The following is a 27,495-nucleotide window of genomic DNA, read 5'->3' on the forward strand; positions in this document are numbered from 1 at the left end:
ACTTTAAATTGATAGTGGTGACCTTCTATTGTGAACCTGAGGTATTTTCTGTGAGCTGGATGTATAGGTATGTGAAAATATGCATCTTTGAGGTCTAATGTAGCGAGGAAGTTGCCTTGCTGGAGTAACGGGAGTACTTGTTGTAGAGTGATCATATGGAAATGCTCTGAGAGTATGTATTGGTTTAGAGGTCTGATGTCCAATTATGGTCTGAGGGACCTGTCTTTTTTGGGAAAAAAGAAGTATAGGGAGTATACTCCTGTCCCCTGGTGTTGAAAAGGGACTGGCTCTATGGCTCCCTTTTCTAGCATGGATGTCACCTCTTGCTGTAACAGCGTGATGTGTTCTTTGGACATTGGACGGTGTTTGGGTGGTATGTTTGGTGGAGTAGAAGTGAGTTCCAGGCAATAACCATACTGGATAATTTGTCTCACCAGCCTGTCTGTGGTAATTGCGTTCCAGACTGGTAGGAATTGAGTTAGTCTGCCTCCAACCGGTGTTGAGTGGTCTGGAGGAAGTGTGAGCAAGTCACTGTTTGGTGGCGGTGGAGACTCTGGTGTTGTTGCCGCCACGTCTTCTGCCTTTGTTACTATTGCCTCTATAACCTCCTCTGTTGGAGCCTTTATTAAAGGTGCTCTGGGTATTACTTTTGAATGTAGAGGAAGTTTGGGATGTGTTGCCTCTACCTGAGCCTCGAAAGGAGGAGCAGCGAAAGGAACTTCTAGATTGTTGAAACTGAAGTGCGCCCATAGACTTAGCAGTATCAGTATCTTTTTTCATCTTTTCTAAGATGGTATCTACTGCAGGGCCAAACAAAAAATCTTGGTTAACTGGCTGGTTGAGGATGGTTGATTGCACTTTATTTTTAAATTCGGAAATGCGCAGCCACACATGCCGGCGTAGTAATACGCTAGTGTTGATGGATCTGGCTGCTGTGTCAGCTGCGTCAAGTGCACATTTAATGTAAGAATTTGTGATAAATTTGCCTTCTTGTATAAGGTCGTCAGCTTTAGCATTAAAAGGTTCTGGCAGGTGTTGTAGTAAACCCTCCAGCTGGTCATAATGTGCTCTATCGTATCGTGCTAATAGAGCCTGTGTGTTTGCAATTCTCCAAGTATTTGCTGCTTGGGATGCCACTCTTTAGCCTGATGCTTCCAATATCTTTGACTCCTTGTCAGGAGGGGGAGCATCTCCTGTTGTTTGTGAATTAGCTCGCTTTCGAGAGTTTGCTACAACTAATGAGTCTAAAGGCAATTGTGACTTAATATAAGCCGGGGCTGCTTTATACTTTTTCTCAATTCTGGGATTGAGGACACGCGCTCTGGCTGGGTCTTTAAATATGTCTGGTGCGTGTTTTAGTACCCCGTTTAACATAGGAAGTGTACGTACACTTTTTTCTGAAGTTGGAAAAGTATCAAATAGGAAATCCTCTTCTATTGGGTCAGTGTGCATGTTTACATTATGGTATTTAGCTACCCTGTCCACTAGTTGGTTAAAGACAATGGTGTTGTCAGTAGGCGACAGCTTTGTAGAATATGTAGAGGTGTCAGGGATGGGTTGTGGCTCGTATGTATCATAAGGATCATTCTGGTCATCCCATGTGTTATCTTGTATATCCTGATCCTCAGGTTCTACAAAGTTATCTTGAGGATCTTCCTCTATGTTTTCTGTCTCATCATATGTAGGAGAGTAAGGCACAAAAGGCATGTTAGGAAAGAAAGGAGGAGGAGTGAAAGGCCTTGAAGGGGATGTTGCAAAGTCTTTCTTCTTTGGAGGAACAGGGGAAGAAGTGTCAGTGTCCAAAGGTCTCTTCTTCCTGCGGTAAACTGTTACCCGTGCTGTTTCCAGGTCAATGTACAGTTTAGGCTGTTCTTCACTCACTGGATCAGGATGGAAAAGTTCTTCCTCAACTGTCCGTGGTTTTGGCGCCGATGTTTTTGGCTTAGTGGCTTGTTTGTGGTGAGTCTTTGGCTCGAGGGCCTTTGGCTCTGGAGCTTTTTCCGGCTCAATTACCTTTTTCGGGTCGGCGGCTGTCTTTGGTTCGACGTCTTTTGTTGGCTGTACTGCCTTTTTTGGTTTGGCGACCTTCTTTGGTTCGATGACATTTTTCGGATCGACCTGTTTTTTCAGGTCGATAACCTTTTTCGGTTCGACTGGTGTTTTTGGGTCGATAACCTTTTTCAGATCGACTGGTGTTTTCGGTTCGATAACCTTTTTCGGATCGACTGGTGTTTTCGGTTCGATAACCTTTTTCGGATCGACCGTTTTTTTAGTCAAATCGACCGTTTTAGTGTGACCTGTTTTTTGTCGGTCAACACCCTTTTTCGGCTCGGCGGCCGTTGTCGGGTCGACTATTCTTTTGGGATCGACAACCTTTTTTGTTTTGGTGCCCTTTTTTGTATCAACCAGTTTCTTCGGATCGAGAACCTTCTTCGGTTCGGCCTTTTTGGGAAGAGTGCCGCTCGTTCCCGGGGTATCTGAAGGCTTGGGTTTGGTCTTCGGAGCCAAGCCGGAAGGCGGGGCCTCTGAAGGAGTTTGTCGATCTCGGCTAAGGCCTATAGGCGATGCTTCGACCAGTGCCTTGTCTTGAGATGGAAGCGGGGTTGGGGGCGTGGTACTCACGGTTTGCCCTGGTGTGATCTGGTCATCGGAGGCCGACTGGTCTTCTACGGTGACAATTTATAGGTCGGAGTCCGCCGCTTCTGGGAGCTCATGTTCGTCTTCGAAGATGTTCTCCGGTTCCGGTGCCTGCCGCTACATCTCTTGTCTAGCGGCCCTTCGGTTCCGGATAGTTTTCTTCGACCGGAACTGAGCACAAGCTGGACAGTTTTCCTCGTTGTGCTCGGGAGAGAGGCACTTGTTGCATACTGTATGTTTATCAGTATGTGGGAATTTTGAGTGACATTGTGGCCACCTTTTAAATGGGGTCCTTTCCATCGGCAGCAGGCTCACGTGGCGTCGAAAAGGCCCAACGGCCCGTGACAACGACCGGATCGAGATGGAAAGTATTATCGAGTCAAGGTGTACCGAACGAGAACAATACCGTCGAGGTAGAAGGCCTTATGGCCTTAGAAAGTTGAAAAGTTTTGGTTCCGAAGTTGGAGTTGAGGAATAGCATCCGAACCCAATGGCGAAAAAAACAATCTGAGAATGGAGAAGGTGCCCATGCGCACTGTAGTGCAGGGGAGGAGTCACCTACCTCGTGATACTTCGAAGACTCTGCCAGGACAACAAGGTGCAAACATCCGGAGCGATCTATGCTAAGATATGAATTCAGTAGCCCACATGCCTCGAACATACAATTACGTTCCTGGATGGATCACCGGGTTTCCCGCCAGTAGGTAACAGGGCAGCAGGGCCAAGGTAATCAAGGCTGAATGGACTCATTGCCTGGCAAAAATATTTGCAGGATTCAAATTATCAATTACTTCTAGAACGCCAGAAATTATTCATGTTCAGAATCACAGGATGCTGAGCCTACATGAGGCTTGAACCTGTTTTCTCGGTAACAAACAAGGCATACATCCCGCTTTGCCTTCGTGTAACTGTGAAATCTTGAAAGACCTTTTACTGTGCGCAGCACATTAAATGTATCTAGTTACCCACAGAAATGCGATTCAAAATAATGGTAAATTAACGGTCTATAAAGAAGGGCCAAAAATCATTACACTTGAAATACATTGCAAGCAAAGCTCAGTGGGAAGTGCAAAACAAAAGCTCAGACGATTTAACATTTGATTCAATTTGAATACTAGCTCCCCAATTAAAACCACTCGTACAATAATGCTATTATATATTATCTTACACTTTTACCGTTATCGCCTTCTGCCTCCCAAACAATCGTTTCACCCGGGCATGTCCCTGAAACCCCAGCGCCTCCTATTACATACCTTGTGCATCTAGCATACTGTAGCCCCAAAATAATCTAAGCAAGGCCCTGAGCGAAATTCGCGGCGGCTATAATTAACTTTATGCCCACTATTCTGGCAAACTGAGCCGTCCAGGTTCCCTCCCGTGCTCACTTTCCATCCATGACGCAATTGCTGGAGGCCTTTGCTCCCTGATCCTGCTTCGGGGGCACCGCCGCCCGCACCAACTGCCTGTGCAGTGTGAGGCCGGACAGAGCCAGCCCTCCCTGTGATAGCCCGTCGCTAAGTTCAGATCACAGAGCCATCCTCTCCACTGATCCTGGGCTGCCCACTTCAGGCGCCGCTGTGTTGGCATCAGGGCCTCCATTGATGGCCATATTCTTGTCATCGCTGATGCCTCCCGGAGTCGGCTGCTCACCCCTAGGTGCCACCGATTCGCTTCTACCTGCTTTCTGCTCCCCCAGCTGGATTTTCCGATGGCTCTCCCATGCGGCCGGTCCGTCCACCATGATCCCTCCGTTGATGGCGGCAGCGACCATTCCGAGACAACAAGGTATTCTGTGTTCCACTTGCGGGTGGGGATTATGTGCTATTTCTGGGACTTTTGCCCCTATTTAACCCCCCCACCTTCTTGGCGCCTTTTCCCCGATCGGGGGGGGGGGGGGCGTTGGCTACCCTGGGACGACCAATCACGGTCGCCCCCTTTTTTTCAGGCTTCCGTGATGAGGAGGGTTTCCTGCCTCCGGGTGGCGTCTGCCCTGGGCCCCCATTGTGTCCAGCTACTCCTTCCCCAGCCCGTGGTTCGTCAAACAAGTTACTTACCTCCATTAACTATATATCTGTAGGAAACATAGGTTAGTTATAGATTCCTTACCTTAGAATGACCCCCAGGTTTAATACTGGATCCAAAAAGTATTTCATCAGCAGTACCACAGTACCCCTGCTCATCGAAAGGTGGGGTCGGTCGGCTCCACGTTTGTCGTTGGCGTTGTGATAGCTAGGATGACGTTGCGGTAGCTACTTAGACGCCGCCCTCACGTGCTGCCGTCAGTTCTGTACACGACTTTCCACGCCAGAAGCGCAGAGCCATGCAAGAAACTTTCCACTGGTGCACAAGACTGGGGCTCTGAAAGGAAATCCTTAACCCTAGAAGTCAGTTCGCAGAACTAACCTGTATTTCTTCCAGAAATATTGTTACGGAAGGTAAGTAACTTGTTCATCTGAAAGAAACAGTTATCGATTCCTTACCTTAGAATAGATACATCAGCAATACCAACCCCGGAGGTGTGTCTGCGAACCAAGTTCACACCAGAAAGTCCTGGAGAACAGAACGGCCAAAGAAGCTGTCTCTCCGGTCTTGGCTGTACAGGCAGTAGTGTCTTGTGAACATGTGCAGCGATGCCCACGTAGCTTCCTGACAGATGTCAGGCTGCTGTCGCCCTGGTGGAATGGGCACGCAACCCCACTGGCGGTTCCTTCTTGGCCAGGGAATAACAAGCTTTTATGCAAAAAACAATCCATCTAAAAAGGGTCCATTTGTACATGGCCTGACCCTTTTTGGCGCCCACGTAACCAACAAAGAGCTGGTCATCCACCCAGAATTGTTTTGTGTGATCCAAGTAAAAGGAAAGCGCACGCTTTGGATCCATACTGTGGAGCCTCTCTTCTTCTTTGGATGGATGCGGAAGGTGGGGCAAAGTGATGGTCTGTCCAATATGGAAAGGAGTAACCACTTTGGGAAGGCAGGAAGGACGAGTTCTAAAAACAACCTTGTCCGGATGAATAATCAGAAAAGGAGGTTTAGAAGAAAGACCTTGGAGCTCAATCACCCTGCGTGCAGAGGTGACGGCCATCAGAAAGGCAGCTTTCAAAGTCAGAAGCCTGAGAGGACAGTTATGTAGCGGCTCAAAGGGAGCGCACATAAGATATGTTTTAGTTCTTACATAAGATATGTAAGAACTAAATTCAAGTCGCACTGAGGCATTACGTAGGGAACAGGAGGAAAAAGATGAGTAACGCCCTTAAGGAAGCGATTTACAACAGGGGTCTTGAATAAAGAAGGCGGATCAGGAAGCCTAAGAAAGATTGAAATGGCCAACTGGTAGTCCCTTAGAGTGCCCAGAGCAGAGCCCTGCTGGGCCAAAGAAAGGAGGAACAAGAGGACCTCCGAAAGAGGGGCTGAAAGGGGATGCACAGCCTTTGCTGTGCATCACGCCACAAATTTGTTCCATCTGAAGACATATACCATCTTAGTGGAGGGACGCCTGGCTGCCAAGATAACATCACAATTTTCGGGAGGCAGGGCAAATGGAATCAACTGCTGCCGCTCATTCTCCACGCTAGGAGGTAGAGGCTGGACAGGTTCGTGTGGAGGACCGTCCCCTGCAGCTGCGACAGAAGATCCTCCCAAAGGGGCTGTCTGAATGGAGAATCGATGGCCATGTGTAGCAGTTCGGTATACCAGACTCTTCGTGCTCAATCCGGAGCCACAAAAATGACTTGGGCCCGGTTGCCCCTGATCTTCTTCAGGACTCTGCGCAGAAGTGATATAGGCAGAAAGGCATGTAGAAGACCGCAATTCCACTTGGCGCAAAAAGCATCACCTAGCGAGTGCCGCCTTGGAAATTCCAAAGCACAGAATTGCTGACATGGCGTGTTCTCTTCAGTGGCAAATACATCTAATCAAGGCTCTTCCCACTGTTGAAAGAGACCATGCACCACCTCCGAGTGAAGACGCCATTTGTGATCCATCATGCAACTGCGGCTGAGTTTGTCCGCCCTGGCATCCAGGGAACCTGGCAGGTGTTGAACTGCCAGGTATATGCCCTGATGTTCCAGCCATGTCCAGAGATGGAGAGCCTCTTGAGATAGGGTCCATGACCCCGCTCGCCTCGTTTGTTGCAGTACCACATTGCGGGGGTGTTGTCAGTGAACACCTGCACTACTCTACTAAAAATTGCCTGAAGCTCCAGAAGGCTGATGTGGAGCCCGGACTCCGCCGGAGACCAGAGGCCTCTGATCTCCGCCGCCCCCATGTAGCCGCCCCATCCCAGAAGTGATGCATCAGTCACCACTGTGAACTCTGGTTGGTAAAGGAAGAGAGATATGCCGTCGACCCAATCCTGGTTCGTTGGCCACCACTGTAATTGGTGGGCAGTGCCCTCCGAGATCTGGATGCAATTGGACAGGTTTCCCTGATGTTGTGCCCTCTGGAACTTCAGGTCCCACTGCAGAGCCCACATATGCCATCTGGCATGGTACACCAACAGGCTGCAGAAGGCCATCAAACCCAGTAGCTGAAGGATCATTCTGACCAAAACCTGGGATAGAGGCTGAAAGATCAGAATCTTAGCCCGAATATCCCCGACTAGCTGTTCGGGAGGATAGACCCAAAACTGCGTCGTGTCAGGAACCGCTCCGATGAAGAGGAGCTTCTGAGAGGGAGTCAGGTGTGGCTGGAGAACCCCAACCAATGCAGGAGGTCGCCGTAGGGTGGAGGTGGGAAAAGTCAGCCTGGGGCAAGCCCGCCTTCAACAGCCAGTCATCGAGATAGGGGAAGACTGGAACCCCTGATCTGCGCAGATGAGCTGCAACCACCTCCATCACTTTCCCGAACACCCAAGGGGCGCTGTTAAGGCCAAAGGGGAGCACGGTAAACTGAAAGTGTGCGTGGCCTACCGTGAACTGTAGGTAATGCCGGTGGACAGGCACGACGGGAATGTGAAAGTAAGTGTCCTGCAAGTCCAACGCCACTATCCAGTCTCCAGGGTCGAAAGGCATACAGGACCTGAGCTAGCGTCAACATTTTGAACTTCTCCTTCCGGAGGAAGCGGTTGACGTTCCTGGGATCCAAGATATGACGCATGCCTTTGTCCTTTCTGGGCACCAGAAAGTAGTGGCAATTGCAACCACAACCTAATTCTGGACAGGAACTCGCTTGATGGCTCCCTGGCCAAGAGTGCCGAAATTTCCTGTTGGAGAAGGGCCAGATGATCCTCCGACATCCAATGGTACTGAGGTGGCACGGATGGAGGGGTAGTCTCAAAGGGGAGGGAGTAGCCCCTTCGGACTATTTGCAAAACCCACGTGTCCAACATGATGGTGCGCCAGTGGGGGCGGTGATGGCAAATCCTGCTGCCCACTGGCGATTGGTGGCCCTAAAAGGGCAGACAAGGAGGGTTTGAAGTCTGCGGCAGAAGGGTCCACCCCCTGGCCCTTAGTACCACGGTTCCCAGCCGCGCAGGGGCTGAACAGCTTGTGCTCACCTGTGGCTCTGGGCGGGACGTGGCGGGGCATCCCTTCCATAGCCACAAAAGGGGCGAAAAGCAGACTGCACAGGGCGGGTGGTGGAGAGGCTTAGGACCTGGCCGTAGCCCAAGAGTCCTTAAAGCGCTCCAGCGCGTTGTCTGCCTTGCTGCCGAATAGGCGACAGCCATCAACGGGCATGACCATAAGAGTGGATTGGAAATCCCCTGAAAAACCAGTTGACCTCAACCAGGCGTAGCGTCGAGGGGCTACTGACGTGGAAACCATCCTGCCTAGTGAGTCGGGGGTATCCAGCCGACAGCGGATGGTAAACTTTGTTGCGTCTCTCCCTTCGGCAACTGTACGAGAGATTATGGCCAAGGCCTCCTCCGGGCACTGGCGCAGCACTTGAGCCACCGTATCTTACATGGAGTGGGTGTAACAGCCGAACAGACATGTAGGGTTTACTGACCGCAGTCCCAAGCAGGAGGAAGGAAACATCATCTTCACAAGATGGTCCAGCTTTTTGGATTCCCCATCGGGTGGTGTGTTAGGTAATGAGACTCTCAGGGTTGGGGTGTTGGGAGAGGAAAGAGGGGTCGCCCGGGGCCAGGCGGTGGCATCAGGCAATCATCCTATTCACAGGAGCCCCTGTGTTGGGCCTGGAAAAGATGCCCAAAAGGATATAAGTGAGGGCTTCATTAAACAGTAGCAGGGGCTCCGAAGAGCTAGCTGCTGGTTGGAGCACCTCCGTCAGGAGGTTAGTCCTGACTGCCATCGCAGGTAGCTTTAGGTGGAGGGCCTCGGCCACCCTACGCAACAGCACCACATAAGACCCTCCTGCGTAGCTTTGGTAGTAGGAGACAACATGCCAAGATCTGGTGAGGTATCCAGACCACTGGCTTCCCCCAGTTCCTCTCCAAGTCCTCCTCACCTTCTTCTGGCTGCCAGTCTGGTCCAAAAGAGCCAGGGTAGAACAAGGGCACAAAAGTACCCGTTGGCACCCGATTCGGCGTCGGTCGACGCTGGTCCGGCTCTGCGTTTACATTGAGGTGGAGGCCAGGGTCGACGTCAGCTGGGGACACAGCCAACGCCGGCTGCGGATATGGTTCTGGTAGAATCGGTGCCGGGGGAGGTGTAACTAGGTTAAGCGGCTCTGATCCGGATTCAGACCTAGATCCAAAGGGACCCTGGGGCACCGAGGCCGAAGCCATCGGCATTGAAAGCCCAGGCCCAGAGCCGATTACGTGGGGCCAGGAGACGCGTCAGCGGAGTTCGGCTGCCCAAAGATGGTGTCAGGTTTAGTCAGAAAGGTAGTAGCCCAACATAGAAAACACTTGCCACTAACCTTTGCTTGTCTTGCCTGCAGGGACTACAGCTTGAAGAATAAGTCCCCAGTTCCCTCAAGCGCCAACTCCCCCAACGTGTAATACACAATTAGGAAAGATCGCCCTCCGGGGAAAAAGGGAATGGGGACAAAACAATAAAGGAATCCGCTGGCAGAGTACCCCTCACGGTCTGGTCTAAGGAGCGAGGTCTCTGAACCCTGGACAGCTAGGGAGACAAAAGAAGAACTCGTTACCTTAAGTAGTGAGTTTGATTTCTCATCGTGAGACAGAAACATTAATAATAAAACACTCACGGTGTGCTCAGCGGTGTTTAGGGTTGCGAGTAATCCCGAAATCACATCAACTGTTGCACAATTATCCACAGACAATATCCGGCTGTTGAACACCCCAGCACTCGATACGGTATCTGATCAGGAATCTGTTCGGGCTAGGACGGTCCCGGAATAGTTTCTCAAGGTGGAAGAAAAAGAGGGGGGGCGAAGTACGCGGTAGTTAAGTCACTACCCAAAGGTAGTCAGCAAACGAAAGTAATCAAGGACAGTAGCAAGTTCATAGGAACAAACTGGATAGCACAGCTGCGCTACCTTCTCCTACCTTGCCAGCGGGAAGGAAAGCATCCGCGGAACTCCAGCGGCGTCCTCGAGCGGGAAGGAAAGCGTCCGCGGAACTCCGGCGGCGTCCTCGAGCGGGAAGGAAAGCGCCCGCGGAACTCTGGCGGCCAACAGGCTCAGTCAATGGAACAGGAAGGATTGACAAGCACCCTCCCCTTCCTGGGAGGCGCTTATGTACCTCAGCCGGTAACGATCTCCGGACCGCCAGAGCCCAGGGGTTTCTGGGAGATGTAGTGCGGCTGTGTACACGACACCTTGTCTTGCTGCTCGAAATCGCTACAGATGGCATGCATCACTGCGTAATATTGGCGAAGCTGGGCAGGGGTCGCTGCAGGAGGGAAGCCGGGAGTCGACCCTTCGGGCTCTGCACGTGGAGCCACAGGAGGGGCACCACCCGCCTCCGTCGTCGCGTCGGCCGACAGACTGGGAGAAGTCGAAGAGCGACGATGCTTCTTCAACTTCTTCTTATGCTTCGACTTACCTGACCCTGAGTGCGAAGACGAATGATGATGATAATGATGATGACTCCGCGACCGGTCCCTAGACCTCCCACGCGATCGGGAGCTCGAAGGGCATGGAGCCGACTGCCGGGCTTGAGAAGCTTTCGGGACCGCTCCTGCAAAGACTTCAGATTCATGGTCCGGCAGTCGCAGCACAACTTGGGGTCATGGTCGCGCTCCAGGCAGAGCAGGCACACGCGGTGTGGATCCGTCACCGACATCAGTCGGCTATGGTAACCGTAAACCTTGAAGTCGGGCATCCCTCACGTGCACCAGGAGTCGAAGACTCGAAAACGGTGTCAAAAAAAGTTGGCAAAAAGTCAGTCAAAAAGTGACTGGAGGTACCGCTCTCTCCGGATCTGAGCTGGCTGGCGCAGAAAAAGAAAGAACTGACGTCAGCTAGTAGCTACCGCGACGTCATACCGAGGACCACAGCGCTAAAGACGAACGCGGAGCCAACCGACGCCACCTTTCGACGCGCAGGGGTACTGCTGACGAAAATTGTTTCCGGATCCAGTCTGACGCCTGGGGGTAATTCTAAGGTAAGGAATCTACAACTAACTTTCTTTATGGGAGGGGATAACAATCCAAAGGTGCAACGTAGCATAGCACTAATTTTTGGAGTTGGGAATCCAACATTTTTTAATGACACTGCAGACTTCTTTTAGACTCTTTGAAGGCAAAGATTTTTAAGTAGCTGATGAAGGCTTTTAAAAAAAATATCTGAGCTGCAGAGTCGTAAAACGTAATTGAACAATGCAGGTTGTGAAATTAAATCAACAGTAGTTCACGGACCGTTCTCACCTTGTAATCTGAGTTTGGTGGAACTGGAAAACCTGGTGCTAATGGCATATCTCCCTCCAACATCTCTGTACGGATGTACTCTGATAAGTATGTTCTACACAACCTGCGGTCCCAGTCGTCTGTGATGTGACCCCCATACATTATTTCACCAAAAAGATATCGCAGGTCATCAAATGGAACCTAAGGAAAGGAAGGAAGTCAGTAAGAGTAAAATTACTGTCATACAACTCAAATTGATAACCACTGATATTTTCCTTGAAATTCACTATCATACCCTGCTGTTGGCTTCCAGATAATTGAAGAGCACACTGACAGATATTGTTAAATCTCCATTATTAAAAGGATAAGTTCTATTCCAGCCCTGAGCTCCAAATTTACGTCTCTCAGCAACCACAGCATGAAAATAGCAAAGTGAAAACAAAATGACCTTGAATTCAGATTCCCTGACACACATCTCCAAAGTGTCCTACAAGAAAGCACAAAAAGAATTTAGTTAAACAAAAAAAGCATAAGAAATTAGTTAAACAATCTTTGTAAGATTTCTACTACAAATATACTTTTTCTTGTGGAGGTATCAGATTCAGAAACTATATTCCGCAATGAGAAATAGCCAAAAAGCGTACAGATTATACATTATCATACAAATTCTCCATAAAAAAGAAGTAACATCTCAATTCATACCATCATTATTTTTAAAAACTCATAAAATGACATTTTACAAATCTGTAGTGATCACAATCAGTTTGCATCTCATACTGCAAGATAATATTTCTTTAAAAACCTAGAAGAAAATTATTAATAAAATCAGTCCACTAACATTGTCCTCCCAGAGAATACTTCAGCTTGGATAAAAATACCCACACAATGACAGTATTCGTTATCAATTAAAGTTCATATCTCATGATAAGCCTGCATGCAAGATTGTATCTTTCCGAGTCTCATAAAGGGCACAAGAAATCTTTCTGTATACAACACATAGTAGCCACCAATTTTTTTTAAATGCATCATGGATTGCGTTGCGTTGTTATTGCATAGGCATATCCTAGAGCAGAGTTCTTCAATCTGTGGGGCACGCCCCCCCCACCGTCTCAGGGGGGGCGCACCCTCCACACTAAAATCTCACCTTTGTCCTCTACTGATTCGAACAAACGGCAGAGTGAAGCTGCAGGGGCCCAAAGAAGGGGTGAAAGCCATCAAAGCCTCATTAACAAGAAAAAAGGTCTTTTAAAGACCTGTGAAATACTCGGGTGGGCCTTGTGTGCACCGGGAAGCTGTCTCATCAGGCTGCCACACATGGGGTTTGGGGGGGGGGGGATCCTGGTTAATTCCTACAGCTGAAATGCTTTAGCTGCAGTGGGAGGCAAGGAGCCCCCTTTGCTAAAACTGAAAGGGACGATTTCATAGCAGAGGAGACTCCTTGCCTCACACTGCAGATGAAATGAATGTCTGTTACTTGCTTTCAGTTTTAGCAGGGAAGGCTTCCTGCCTCCCACTGCAGCTGAAGCATTTCAGCTCTCGGAATTTAACCCCGTCCAGGGAGGGACAGCTCTTCACAGAAAGGCGACAATGCTGCTTTTTAAATTACACCAGCAGGAGCGCAATGATCACAGGGCTAAAAGGGTTTAAAGTTGCCAAAAGACAAATCCCAGTCAGGTGTTTAAACAGCCTGCAAATTGCTTCTCTTGACACTAAATATGAGTTATAAAGAAGTATGTATTCATTTATGATGTGACTTTTCTGTCTTTATTCACTTTTATTATCAGCCATATCATTCAAGCAGCCCTAAAACACAATTTAAAGTGCTTTCTATTTATATTTGCTGTTCAGAGTATGCACAGGTAAGTGCTGAAAATAGAGCTTTAGGTGACTGCTTTTTTTGTACCACGTGGGACATCAAATTAATTAGCTGGCAACCCTTATCATAAAACTGGAATTTTGTTGCATGATCAGCCCAGTATTTATTTCCTCCACCCTTGATCCCTGGGTAATGCCATAATTGCAATAACAATAGTTTAACATATCTGAAACCCTATGCTGCCTTCAATAGCGTGCTGAGTTACTGCAAGTGTCTTGGAATGCACCCTGCATTCAGACAGACAACTTGTTCCTCATTCTCGCCCTTCACTTTCATGCTCACCCTGCACTCACAGCGATCACAATTCCCTCACACTGACCCCCATGCACTCACACCATTCACCCTGCACTCAGTGGTCACTCTGCTTTCACAATGCACGTGCACGGTTTTCCCTGAACCTCAACCTGCAGCCACACAAGCACACTACCAACCCTGAACTCATGTGACACTTCACTCACCTGTCCCCCTCACTGCTCAATCTGCAATCTCACTTAAACAAGCCCATCACTAACCATGCATTCATTAGTCCTACTCTGCACTAACATGCACACCCAAATTCAGATGGTCACCTCACTCACCCAGCAGTCACTCCACTTACCCTACTGTCACACTGTCGCATACCTCACTGTGCACTCACATGAGCACTCCTGCCACCCTCACAGCACAGAGGTTTAATATGCCTGCTACAAAGAAGGTGTACCATGCAGATCAATGAACTGAGGGGCATATGTTCAAGGAAGTTGCGGAGTGAGGCGTTAGCAGTCATGGGTTAAGGCCTCTCTCCGCCACTTCAGAAAAAGAAGGCTGCACCATATTTACAACAATATGGTGCAGCCTTGCGTTTCCCCTGCGCTGGCGCTACACTTAGCAGTGTAGCGCCAACGCAGACAACATTGCACCATAGTGCAAGGGTGTCTGGGTGCAGGGAAAAGATTGTTTATGTACAGGAGGGGGACCTTCCTGTACATGAACAATCTTTAAATGCCATTTGTCCCACTTCCATGTGTGCTGCTTAATGCAGCACACACAAAAATCACAAAATTGTTGTTTTTTTTTAAACATTACAAATACAAGGCATTTTGCTTTTTCCATGTGTGCTGCACAAGGCAGCAGACATGGATGAAGCAAAAACGAGGAGAAATAATGCATTTCTCCTAGTTTCGCCAGCTTAAGACCAGGTTTTCCCTGTTCTTAATTTTAGCGCTGCCTCACTTTTACGCTGCCCTTGTAAATAGGGCGCAACATCAAAATCAGTGCCTGTTGCAGTGGAACGCCCACCACAACACCCACTGCCCACTCTTTCACGCTAAGCATAGCATGAAAGGGGGCCTTATTTACAAGGCAGCGTTAAGCCAAGTTAAGGGGCTTAACTCTGCCTTGTAAATACGGCAATGCCCCTATCGCCACCACAACGTCATAAAAAGTGACGGTGTGGTGTATATAGGGGCTTGTACATATGCCCCTGAGTATGATGAAACTATGAGTAGCACTATAAAAAAAATTATATGTTTGCCAGAAAGGTGCTATAGAGAGATGAGGTGCATTGTTGGTGAGTGGTAGTGAGGGAATTCATGGAGGAGGAAACACTCATTGTTTTGAACATTATTTGCCGGATATGGCCCGGGATATGTGGGTGGCGGTCGATTATGTAGTGTACCAGATTCCAGAAATGTCTGTCAGATGGTGGGGGGGCCCGACATTTAAAAACATCAGCTGAGGGGGCTCAACCTTCAAAAGTTTGAAGACCTCTGTCCTAGAGTCAAGCTCCTGCTGATGCCACAGAGGGAAACATACAGAGTATTTTACTGTAACCGTCCTAAAGCTGAACATTTAACAAGTGTAACCGAGCTCCTGTTAGTATTTCACAAATATTCCAAAGGCGGTTCCCCTAAATTAAAATGCAAGTAAGTCATGACACTCTATGTCTGGCTGTCCACACACAGTCTATCTGTTTTAGCTTTCTCAAGTAATACAGACTTCACTAGCTTCCTACAGGCAACAGTCTGTGGTACTCTATCTAAAAATGTATCTATTAAACCTATTCTCCCCAATGTGTTTTTGACGTAAGCCAACCAGGGAATAGAAAGTCCCTTATCACAGGCCAACCAATCATTGATTATAATCTTTATTAATATTGCATTTTCTGAGCTCCAAATGGGTAACCACCGATTGGCCGGTCAGCTAATATAAACACTCAAATAATCCATACCTAGCTTGCTGTGGCAGATAAAATAGGCAGTAAAACAGAAGCTGACAATATTCTCCTTAAAAAATGTCCTCCTTCTGAAGGTTTATCGGCTCAGCTAAACCCCAAACTCCTGTTCCATAAGTCACAATTGGGGCGCATTGTGTAGAATATATATGCAATATCCGCTTGGTGATGGTAAAGTGAGTAAAAAAAGACCCAACTGCCCTTGAGAACTTAACTCTGTTTTGTGTAATATGAGGGAACCAAAACCGAGAAGAACTGAATATAACCCCTAAATAGGAGAAAGTGCTAGTGCTTTCGTCTACAGTAATGGAATGTAATCTCTTACACTCTGGGACACATGTCAGTTCAGTTCAATAGTCTTTATTTGAACATAACAATGGCCATAAAACCACAAATTTAAAGTACATTATACATCATTTAATTTTTCGCATTCAAAGGGTATTTAAGAACTTTGCACATTAGATTAAAACAGATTTAGAACTTCATTAAATATGACATTTGCGGGGCGTGGCCAAGGTAGCCATCATGGCGGACGCAGCCTGAGAGAGCTCCGTCCCGCCGTTCACAACTCCGTTCGTTTATCCTTAATCCCCCCCATCTGACAGTACCCCGACGGAGGGTCCCCAAGGCGGAAATCGGCGGCGATATTGTGGAGCAGTCTTGGCTGGTCCGGGGCACCGGGGACCGAGCTGTGATCCCCGGAGACGGAGTGGCCTATGCTGTGAGGCGGAGCCAGGGGCCTCGAGTTTCGTGGACCCCAGTGCACGGGGCAACGTCGAGACGAGCTGCGAGAGGCACCGATCCGACACCGGGATAGAAGGCGCCTGGCCGGAGTGGTCTGTCCCCCGCGGATCTGCGAGAGACGTGAGGGAGCGGTCAGCAACTACAGAGCGGCGCCCAGGTGGGAGAAGCAGCAGCGAGGCCTGGTGTACCCAGTGAAGCCGGGGCTTAAATTTTGGAGACCGGAGGGGGCCGAGTGGAGAGAGGATCCCGAGCACTGACGCCCCCCCCCGGCGGCCGGATCGGGCCGCGGTGGCAGTGAATGCGGACAGGAGGCCCCCGCCTTGCAGGAGACCGGGCGGGGGGACAGGCGACTGAAGAATATCGGGCCCTGGTGTAAGCGGCAACAGGGTGGCCTGGAGAGAGCTGCAGAGCCACGGACTACATTCTAGAAGCCGGCACTCCGGTGGAAGTGGCGATCTGCCCAGGCGGCGGCGGGCCCGCAGGGGCGCAAGTAAGGTGGTGTGCTCCCGGGCAGAGACTGTATGTGCTCGAGTGGAGGGGGGGTTCTGAGTATTGAGGCCACCCCCCGACGGCTGGTTCGGGCCGCAGAGATAGTGGACAGCAAGCAGGGAGCCCTCCTTCAGGCAGAGGCAAGCTGGTCCCCCCTTGGGTCAGCTGGAGCAGTGTGGAGGCGGTTGGAGGCTGAGGGGCACTGGGCCTAGATGTGAGCGGCAGTGGCGAGACCTGGTGGACACTGCGGAGCCAGGGACCCAATCTTGGTGACTGGCGAATTCCCCTGGCAGCGGTGGGCCCGCGGGACACAAGAGTAGAGGACTATTCCCTGACAGAGACTACAAGAGAACACGTGGAGGGGGGGTCCTGAGTATTGACGGTCCCCCCCTCCCCTCCCCGGCGGCCGGATGGGGCCGCGGAGGTAAAGGAAGCAAGCAGGGAGTCCTCCTTTCTGCAGGGGCAGTCCGGTTCCCGCCGGTCGACTGAGACAGGGCGGAGGTGGTTGATGGCTGAGGGGTGCCGAGCCCAGGGGTGAGCAGCAGATATAGGAGAGTACAAGCTCCTCACTTGACAACACTGGAGACGGGCCTTGCTAGCACTTGATCATTGGGACATGACACTGTGTGACAGCGACGCCATTTTGTGACTGCTGCGGAGACACTGTGTGGCACTGACGGTGTGGCTGGCTGGCATTGGCAGGTGACTTTAAAGGCAGTGAGCCTTGGGTGGGACTCGGACGACGGGCGGCAGTCGTCCTTGGAGCCCACGAACAGTGCGATACTCCTGGGACGAGGAGCCCCTCAAACGACGCAGCAGAAGCCGAGTGACTCGCCTGGGGAGACCGAGACCGGCTATGACCAGAGGAGGAAATAGCGGTGGGACTTCGAAACAGGGGCCCATGGACAAGTTTGCGGGCCCGAGTGGAGGAGCAGGTGCCGCCGGGGCCCCCAGACCTCTGGGCCAGACAATGCGGCCCTTATGGCGGTGATCACACAATCCAGAGACATGCTGGACGCAAATATTGGAGCGGTGGGGGCTGACGTTACCCTCTTGCACCAAGACCTACGGAATGCTGTGACCCGCATTACCGAAGCCGAATCCAGACTTTCGGAGGTTGAGGATGGCATGGCGACCTTAAACAAAAAAGTGGCCAATATGGAGGGATTCAAAGGGTCCTAGTGCTCCGAGCCGAAGATGCAGAAGGGCGGGCTCGGCGCAACAACCTGCGATTTGTTGGCTTTCCAGAAGGCTGCGAGAAAGACAATATGGAGGCCTTCCTGACCCGGTGGTTGGAGGGGTGGGTGACGGCAGACTCCCTCTCCCGCTGCTTCATAGTCGAGCGGGCACACAGAGCGCTCCTTAAGAAGCCACTGGTTGGCGCCCGCCCAAGACCTGTGATAGCTCGGCTACTCAACTACCATGACGGGGACACTATTCTGCGGCAAGCACGTGCGAAAGAACCCCTCATGTATGACAACCAGAAGATCCTAATATTTCCGGATTATACTAAACAGGTACAACAGCAGCAGCAATCCTTTAGGGCAGCCAAGGCGCGACTGCGAGACCTGAAGATTCAATACGCCTTGCTCTTCCCAGCCTGCCTGCGGGTGGTGTATCGGTCTCGTACCCTTTTCTTCAACACACCGGAGGAGGTGTTTAACTGGACCGATGAAACTGTTAGAGTCCGAGCACACTCTCCACCTGGACATGACTCGGACTCATCCTCGACGGCGGCGCCACGGCAGCCTTCCCGGAGATCGCGGAGTGCGAGTAACTGGAGGTCCCGGCCCAGGAAAAGTTCTCCTGCTCAAAAGGGGCTAGACGAGGGGCCTGTTGCACCAGACACTCGGAAGCCAGATCCTTGAAACACCGAGGAGGGCCAGAAGACACTTTCTACTGTTAATCATATATGGTGGGCGAGTGGTACTTCGTAGCTCCTACTTGAGACGAAGGAAGGATTTGGGACTAGCCGCATCCGATGTAGCACTGTTCCAAACAGATTAAGACGGGATGGGGGCGGGGATGGGGGGGGCAACGATCTACCGGGCGGACATGTTCCTCGAGTTCAGAGACGTTTATTGCCCCTAGGGGGTAAGTTGGGGGTTGAGTGTGTGGTTCATGGGGATCCATTGGAGTGGGTGGCTTCCGGCCTCCCGTTGGGGGTCGGAGCGCACCTACACCGCGACAGGTACTTCAACGTTGCTGAGGTATGGGGAGGGGGGGAGGCTGGAAGTTGAGGAGTTGTTGGGCTGGGGGTTGATGTGGGTTTGGGGGGTGGGAGGAGGCAAGAGTTTGGGGGGGGGGGGCAATTCTCTACAGCACGATGGTTCACCAGGTCCTTTTGTGGGTATGTATGCAGTCTCAATTCCCGATACCCGGGCGATTGGAGTTTCAACCGTTAGATGGCGGTTAGTGGTCCCGAGCCAGAGCTCCCAGGGCATCGCTTCGAATAGTGAGCTGGAATGTAAGGGGCATGCTGGATAAAATAAAGAGGGGCGCTGTACTGCGACAGGGGAAAAAAGAGAAGGCAGATATCCTACTGTTGCAGGAGACACATCTCCTGGGCACCAAAACCCTTAGTCTGCAGCGCTATGGCTATCAACAGGTGTACCATGCCGGCTTCGTTAGGCGCTCCCGGGGAGTGGCGGCTTTGATTCACCGCAGGGTGTCTTACGTCCACTCGACACAATGGGTGTATGCTCAGGGCAGGTATGTCTTTGTCAAAGGAATGATTGGAGGTGAACCAATGGTCTTCGGAAGTGTGTATGCTCCTCCCCCGCTGCAGTGGTCGCTTGTGGAAAAACTGTTCACCATCTGGGCCGAGATCCAGGACGTGATGGCTGTTGTTTGGGGTGACTGGAATGATGTTATGAATGGTCAGATGGATCGCTGCAGACCCGGTGGTGAGCAGACGGTGGGCGCCCCTACTAGATTGAGTGACATGGTGAGAGGAATGGGCTGGATAGATGCATGGCGCTATCAACATACACATAGCCGGGAATACACATATGTTTCAGCGGTACATAAATCCTTCTCAAGATTAGATAACCTGTTTGTCCCCTGCACTCGGATAGGGAGGTAGGACTCGACGGCTATACTGCCTCGCGGTCTCTCTGATCACTCCCCTATTAATATTAATCTCCTCCAGCAGCCGTTTCGATGGCGCCTCTCCACTTGGCACCTGCAACAGGAAGAATACCAGTCTCACCTGAGGGAGGCCATAGCCCACTATTGGGAGGACAATGAGGGATCGGAGACGGATGACGTGACCCTCTGGGAGGCTCTGAAGCCCACACTCCGGGGAGTGGATATAGCCTGGTGTGCGCGTAGGGAGGGCCTGGAGAAGGCGGCAGATCGGGTCTGTGATTTGGAAGAAAGGTGCACGGCGACCGGGGATGACGAAGATGTGTGACGGCTGCTACAGGCGCAGCAGGATTCTGCATCTCTGCATCTTGAGGAGTCGCGTCAGGTGTGGCTTGCTACGCAAAGCAGAATCTACCAATGGGGGGATAAGTCCAGCACGATGCTGTATAGGCTCTGTCAGGGCACTTTCCAGGTGCAGACATTGCCGGCTCTTCGAAACGAGGCTCGAGACCCTTTGTTGGCTCCCGAGGAGATTGCAAACAGCTTTGCGCATTACTATGCGGCGCAGTACGCCCCTAGGGAATCCCTCCCAGCAGACGCTATCGATAAATTTCTCACAGACCTCCCGCCACGGGCGATATTGGAGGAGGAACGAGATCATCTCGAGCTTCCGCTGTCGGCAGAGGAATTGGGAAAGGCACTTGGGGAATAGAATGTAGGGAAGGCCCCCAGACCCAACGGGTTCCTGTGCGAGTTCTTTAGAAAATACCACCTTCAGTTAGGGGCGCATTATAAGAGGGCACTGGATGTGGCCAGGGAGTGTGGCCGCTTACCGGCGGATTGGAAGCATGCCGAAATAGTGGTCTTTTGCAAACCGGGGAGGCCCCCCGAACGTCACGAATCATACAGACCCATATCGCTTCTAAATGTTGAGGCGAAGATATTGGCTAAGGCCCTCGCCAATCGCCTCCGTCCGTATATCACTAACTTGGTCCATCCGGACCAAGCAGGATTTATGCCGCATAGGGCGACGAGACACAACATTAGGCGTGCTCAGGTGGCAGTGTAGATGATGCCGGCCACGGGAACCCAGGCGGCGCTTCTACTGGCTGACATTGATAGAGCCTTTGACTCGTTGAGCTGGGTTTACTTGCATGCACTCCTGCCTCGCCTGAATTTTGGACCCCAGTTTTTATCGTACGTATGGCTGCTGTATACCGACTTGACGGCTTCGGTGAGAGTGGCTGGGGCTGTATCCGGCACCTTTTCTATCGGACGGGGCACCCGACAGGGGTGTCCCCTCTTGCCGTACCTGTTCGCCCTTGCCATGGAGCCCCTGGCGGCGTGGGTGCGCATAGACGCACAGATGTGGGGCTTCGAATGGGAGGCCGGGTCATCGGACAGGATCGCGCTCTACGCTGATGACGTGCTTTTCTTCCTCACGGACCTCAATAGGTCAGGACCGAGGGTCCTGGAAATTATGCGGGTGTTTGGGGAGGTATCGGGGCTCACTCTGAATGTGCGAAAGTCCACTTTGTGGACACTGGGGGACAGTACGGAGCTGGGTGCCTTGGCATCGGCCTTGCAGGGGGCGACTGGGGGCCTTAAGTATCTTGGGGTGTTCCTGACGGACATACCTGGAGTCTCGTGGGAACGCAATGTCATTCCTGTCTGGGGCCGGGTCCGGTCGGAAATGAAAACATGGTCCCGTATGCCCCTGAATCTCTATGGCCGCTTGGCCATTTTCAAGATGGTGGCCCTCCCATGCTTACTTTATCAACTACAGAACCACCCCTACCCTATATCGCCGCAGTGGTTTCGCCAGGTCAATTCGGCGCTGGGCCAGTTCCTCTGGGTTGGGGGTGCAGTGAGAGTGGCACTCCGTACCTGTTTCCTCTCCAAATATTGCGGCGGCTTGGCGACTTCGGATGTCCTGTCCTTTTATAAGGCGTCCCACTTGCTGGTATTAAATGAGTGGTGGTATGGGGATCGGGGTGATCCAGCTTATGCCCTGGAAAGGTATCTGATGGAACCGGACACCCTACATACAATATTGTACTCAGCTGGGAAGAGGAAGAGGCTCCCGGTGGTCACGCAGGTGGTCTTCCAGATCTGGCGACAGGCACTTCACTGCATCGGATGGTGGAACAGACTGACCGCGGAGACTCCATTGTGGCAGAACGGTCGCTTACCGGCTCTGGCATCTTTACAGGGGTTCCGCGGCTGGGACGCAATAGGGATCTCGGCGTTGGGCCACGTAATGAAAGGCACGACCCTAAAATCATTCCAAGAGCTGAGAGACGAGTATAGTATGCCCCAGACCCAGTTCTTTAAATATTTGCAGTTCCGACATGCCATATCTCCTGCCCTGGAGGGACTAGACTCCTTGCCTGAATTCAGCCCTCTGGAAGCTAAGGTATTCATGGGTGCATTAGAGGATAAGAAAATATCCTGCATCTACCAATCTTTGGCTACACACTGCTCCTCCTCCCTTGATAAGCTGTGGACCACATGGGAGGGTGATGTGGGACTGCTAGAGGAGGAGGATTGGAGGGAGGCCCTTGCAGCTCCTAGAGGTGCGGCCGTTGCCGTACGATTACGATTCATCCAATTTAAATATCTGCATAGAGCTTACTATACTAGAGAGAGGCTGTGGCGAGCGGGTTTGATTGCGTCCCCTGAATGTCTGAGATGTGGTCGGGAGGTGGGCACCTTCCTACATACAGAATGGTCCTGTGGAGCACTGGAGAGATTCTGGACAGGTGTGTGGGACTGCTTGGCAGAAGTATTGGGTTGGGAGCTCCCCCGTACACGGCAGCTGGGCCTTCTCCATGTGATGGAACAAGTGGGTGGCAACATTTATAAACAACACTTACTGCTCCTTGGCCTTACCGTGGCCAAGAGGGATGTGGCCCGCGCTTGGAAGGACCCTAGGGCCCCCCGGTGGGAGTGTGGAAAAAGGGATTAGATTACTGTATGGGGCTGGAGCGTCCAGTGTTTGAGGCCCGAGGTTGCCCCAGGAAGCACTGCAAAATATGGAAGAGATGGGCGGAGTACAGGGGATTGTGGCTGGAGCCGCCAGCACAGCGGGATGTGGATGCAGGACAGATGCTTTAAGAACCTGGGTGAGGGAGAGTATGCATTACCTGTTTCATAACTATTTTCTTTCTTGGACCTGTAAGGACATCGTGCAAGGGGGTAGGGTGGGATCCGGGAGGGGGTAGTTACTACGGGGCAGGGGGATGGGAGAGTTGTAGCCATTATGCTTAATTGAACGACTATATTGATTGCTATTCGGTGCATTTAGATTTTATGCTCACAGCCCCTCCGGTGTTCGGAGTACTGTGGTTTATTTGCAATCTCTCTCAAGAAAACAATAAAAATTTTGTTCTGAAAATATGACATTTGCCCAATTATATAAACTTAAAAAACAAATATAAATAAAATTATATTTGGCACCCTTAGTGATTAGTGCTCATTAAAACTATTAGCATTCTCTTTTGACCAAAAATAAATATCCTTATAAAGCATACCTCTTCCTCAATATTAAAGTGGATCAAATGTAGTTGAGGACAGAGAAAGAAATCGTAAGGGTTTCTATACATTTAAAAAAAATCCCTCTTGGTATGAAGTAAAGTGCTTATGCTTTAAAATGGTCATAAAAAGTATCTTCTCAAGGTAATGTATAAAGTGCAAAAAAGTATATAGTGCATTGTTGTTTGTGATGAGGAGTTGTAACATGGGCAAACAGTAAGAAATTCAAACCAGGAGCCAGGGTTACAGAAAGCAAGCAAAAAAATAATTGTATTTAACCTGAGCCTTGTAAGATAAAATCTATGTTCTGTTTTTTTTATCCAGGTTAAGAACCGCTCTGTCCATGAATTGTTGAAATAGGCAGATGGTTAAGAACTGAAGTTAAATTACTTGCCCTTGCGAATCTAATGTCTTCATGTATCATAGTAAATGTTTCCTTAACTATGGCCTTAGTTCGGGGCCCAATGCAGTCTGGAGAGTCAACAAGGTTACTCATGTCCATGTTATTAAAGCTTTTCTTTACATATGCCAACCACTGGATAGAGCATTGTCCAATTCCACGAAATCGCCTAAAATGTCTCTTGACAAACCCGCTTGTGGGGTAGACCATATTTTGACCCAGAGTAGGAGGGGTGCATTTTAACTTTGCCTTCTAAGTTGCTCATACCCAGTTCACTGTGGGATATAAAGCTTGGAGTCGATTATGGGGTAGCCAGTAACAGACAAAGAAATTTGTTTTCAAATGCCTGCATTCTGGGTAGTGGTTCGTGGCCCCACACGCCCACTCTATATGTTCCCACACCCAGCCATTTAGACTTGTACAGCTGGACCATCTCTTTAATTGGCTTGTGCCCCAGTTCTTTTTGCGAATCTAAAAATAGATTCACTCACTACTCCCATTTTCTGTATCCTCTGACTGGTAATGCAGCCCCATGACAGGTTTGCTTCGAACAGGATGCCTACATAATTGAAATGGACAACTTTTGTGATTGCGGTCTTGCCAATAAAAAAAGATTTCGTTTTAGTGTGTTTTGGAAGACAAGTTAAAAGAAACGATTTCTGGTGGTTTACTTTTAGACTTACGTTTTGTCATAAAACTATTAAACCCACTTAAACGTTTTTGGAGGGAAATTACTGTTTGTGAGATTAAAACTGCGTCATCCACATATATAAGAACTGGGACTCGTCAGGAGGCAATCCTATGGGTATCATCACTACATAAACTCAGGGCTTTGTGTAGGGAATTAATAGAAAATAGAAAAAAAGGTGCCATTATACAACCCTGCCTGACCCCTCTGGCTACCTTTATGGGTTGGGTACTAACACCTTGTTGAGTGTAGCGGACCTTGGTGGTGGTATCCCAGAGTAACCTCCTTATGAGTTTCAGCAATGGTAAACCACCCCTGCTACCTCCATTAATGACCACAGATTTTCCCTATCCACCAAGTCAAAAGTACAGGAGAGGTCCATAACACTATATGTAATTAACCTCTCCTGGCCTTGACATATTTTCCTGAGATAAGGGATATGTTCAGTGCCTGGTCGATGGTCTCCAGTCCTGGATGAAAACCATATTGAACATTCCAAAAGTAGGAGTTATTTTCGGCCCATGTTTCCAGTTTTTACAGGATCACCCGTCCTAGAGCTTTTACTGTAGCATCTGACAAAGAAAATGGACGATAACACACTGGGCAAGTCCTATTCCCTTTCTTAAAAATAGGTACTACAATGGATTCCTTCCATGTGTTATTTGGGGATCTCTTCACAACGGCTTTAAAGACATTAGTAACTAATAGGCCCCAAATTTCCAAATTAGATTTTAACATGTCAATGGTGCCTCCGTCGGGGGCTGCGGCCTTGCCTGGGGCAGCACTCTGAATAGCTTTAGTGACCACTTTTAAGTCAATAAATTTGCTTAGCCAGATGTCCTAAAAAAAAGAGTGGGTAAATTATCGGTTACGTACAGGGTTCATCGGGATGGTCCTCAGGATTAACATTTTTGGAGAAATTACTTACCCGCTCCTGTTCTAGGATGTGACATTTGGTCCTGTTTAAGGGGACTTTTGTAAAGAAAGGTCTATTGATAATCTCTCAAAAAAGCCTACTGTCTTTTTGATGGGCTGCTTTATTTAGGTCTTCCCACGCTTTGTCCCTGATTTCCATTTTCCTGGTTTCTAGCACTTTTTTATAGGGGTTTCGAGCTGACCATACCTCCTTTGTGATGCGCGGGATTGAGTTGGTGTTTCTTTTAAGGGCTTTTAAAATGCAGTCCAGGTTGAACTAGGAGTGCAATGTATTGCCTTTAGGTGGCCTATTGTTTCTTAGTAGTTGGCAGCTGTCTCACAAATCTCCAAGTAACTATCCAAGATTTTATTGGGATCAGCTTCCGATGAGAGGCATTGATAGAGACATCTGGAGTAGTGTCTTTGACTAAGTCTTGGAAGAATTTATTTGGGTCAATTCGATCCCATTTTGTGTGTACTCTCTGTTCAGGGGAAACATGACCTGTGGGATCCAGCAAGCCACTGTCCCCCACTTGCAGCTGGATGTCAAAACGTAAGATGATGGGGTTGTGATCACTATGTGGTAAAGGATGCACCTTGTGGTTTAATAATTTTCATGTATGATCTTTGGAAAGTATTGCAGAGTCAATCATGCTGCCCTTACCCCTGCCTAAAAATGTCGGGACATGTGTGATATTTTGTGAGATAAAATCGGATGAAAATGACATATTTATAAGGATAATTTTATCAAATGCTTTCGGATAAGCTGTGTGTTTAAAATTACTTGCCTATTCCCTTTCTCCATCGGCGACTCCACAAATGTAATTATTGAAATACGTACATTGTTCAATATTAGTCACCCACCCACATAATTGGTATAAAGCAGCCTTTGCTACATGAATGGCTTTCCAGTAATTCCCCCAATTCCTCTATGATGCCCACAGGTTGTGCTGAAAAATAATCAAAATCAAAATTTGACATTGACTAGGTCCGCAGAGACAACATGTATAATCAAATAACATGGTTTAACCTCTAATACTTTGATAGTAAGGTTTTCAAATTTTACTGATATGAAAACAACTAGACCCCTCTTGCCCCTCCCTGCTTTTGACAGGATTGCCAGAGAGCAATAAGACTTGCATCCATCAATGCGCACAGGGTCAATAGCCCAGGTCTCTTGACAGCATATTATGTCGAATGTACATATGAGGGATACCCAATCCTCATTGGCCAACTTTTGATGGATACCCGCTATGTTCCATGATGTCACTTGCAACCTCTGTCCAGGCCTGTCTTTACCTGAGATAATAGTTTGAGCTATTATATATCATGAAGAGGATTTCCTCATTATATCCAGGGCCACACAATTTTGACCTCCCTCAATTGCTGCTATGTCAGGCAGTCAATCGTTTTCAGTAAGGGTGGAAAGGGACTCAAAATGATTTGATAGTGCTAAAGATGGGCCAACAACTTGGGCTAATTCTGACCTAAATTTTGGGTGAAATGCCCTACTATCAGATCTAGTCACTGGAAGGGCGCTAAAAGTATTCTAATGGATGGGCCCTGACATGTTGGGTAAAGGTGTAAAATAATTCAGACGTGTCAACAAATGATTCACTAGAAATGGGTCTCTAAAATTCAAGACTACAGTGTTGCCTCATGTGATCTTCATTGATGACCTGACCCAATTTGTCCACAAAGTCAAATGTGCAAGCAGCGTTAACCCTGCACCAATGAGTAGCTTTATTTGTGAGGCTTTGGCAATCCTTGTAGGACCCCACAGCCATTGGAGTGACCCCTTCTAAGAGGGGGAACTTTCTGGGGGAAGGTGTAAATTCATAGCTGGATTCTCAGGGATTGCGTGCGTCGCCCTCCGCGCCATTGGATCCAGTGGGACAGGCATTTGCTGAAACCAATGGAAATCCCCTGTTGTGTCGGCTTGTGTGGGTGGTACTTGGATCCTAGGGGCTTCAGCTTGGGGGCTCATTGGATTGTGAAAGGTATTTCTACCAGTATGATTAGTCACTTGGGGTTGGAACTGGCCCATGCTTGGGCTCCTGCAGGTGGAGCTGAGCCTACTTGCAGCGCCACTGCTAAAGACTGAATTTTGCCTGTTAGGCCCTTCACCGGACTCATCATTTTCTCCTTGTAATCTAGCAACATTTTTTCAACTATGTCAATAGCTGATTGACA

The 27,495-nt window shown here is 49.5% G+C and overlaps 1 protein-coding gene across 6 annotated transcripts in view; it reads right to left on the minus strand.

Annotated features, from left to right (window-relative positions):
* The window catches only part of DNAH17 (dynein axonemal heavy chain 17), a 12,633,448-nt gene that overhangs the window by 833,830 nt on the left and 11,772,123 nt on the right, over positions 1-27,495 (minus strand). For 5 of the 6 annotated variants that reach the window (XM_078653923.1, XM_078653922.1, XM_078653925.1 and 2 more), the window contains 2 exons: positions 11,653-11,844; positions 11,379-11,558 (listed from right to left, as the gene is read on the minus strand). In XM_078653923.1, coding sequence (XP_078510049.1) covers positions 11,379-11,558; positions 11,653-11,844 — 372 coding nt within the window. The remainder of the gene's footprint in view (positions 1-11,378; positions 11,559-11,652; positions 11,845-27,495) is intronic. The other variant, XM_078653924.1, reaches the window with a different exon arrangement.

This window comes from Lissotriton helveticus, chromosome 7 (assembly GCF_964261635.1).
Source record: "Lissotriton helveticus chromosome 7, aLisHel1.1, whole genome shotgun sequence".
NCBI lineage: Eukaryota > Metazoa > Chordata > Amphibia > Caudata > Salamandridae > Lissotriton > Lissotriton helveticus.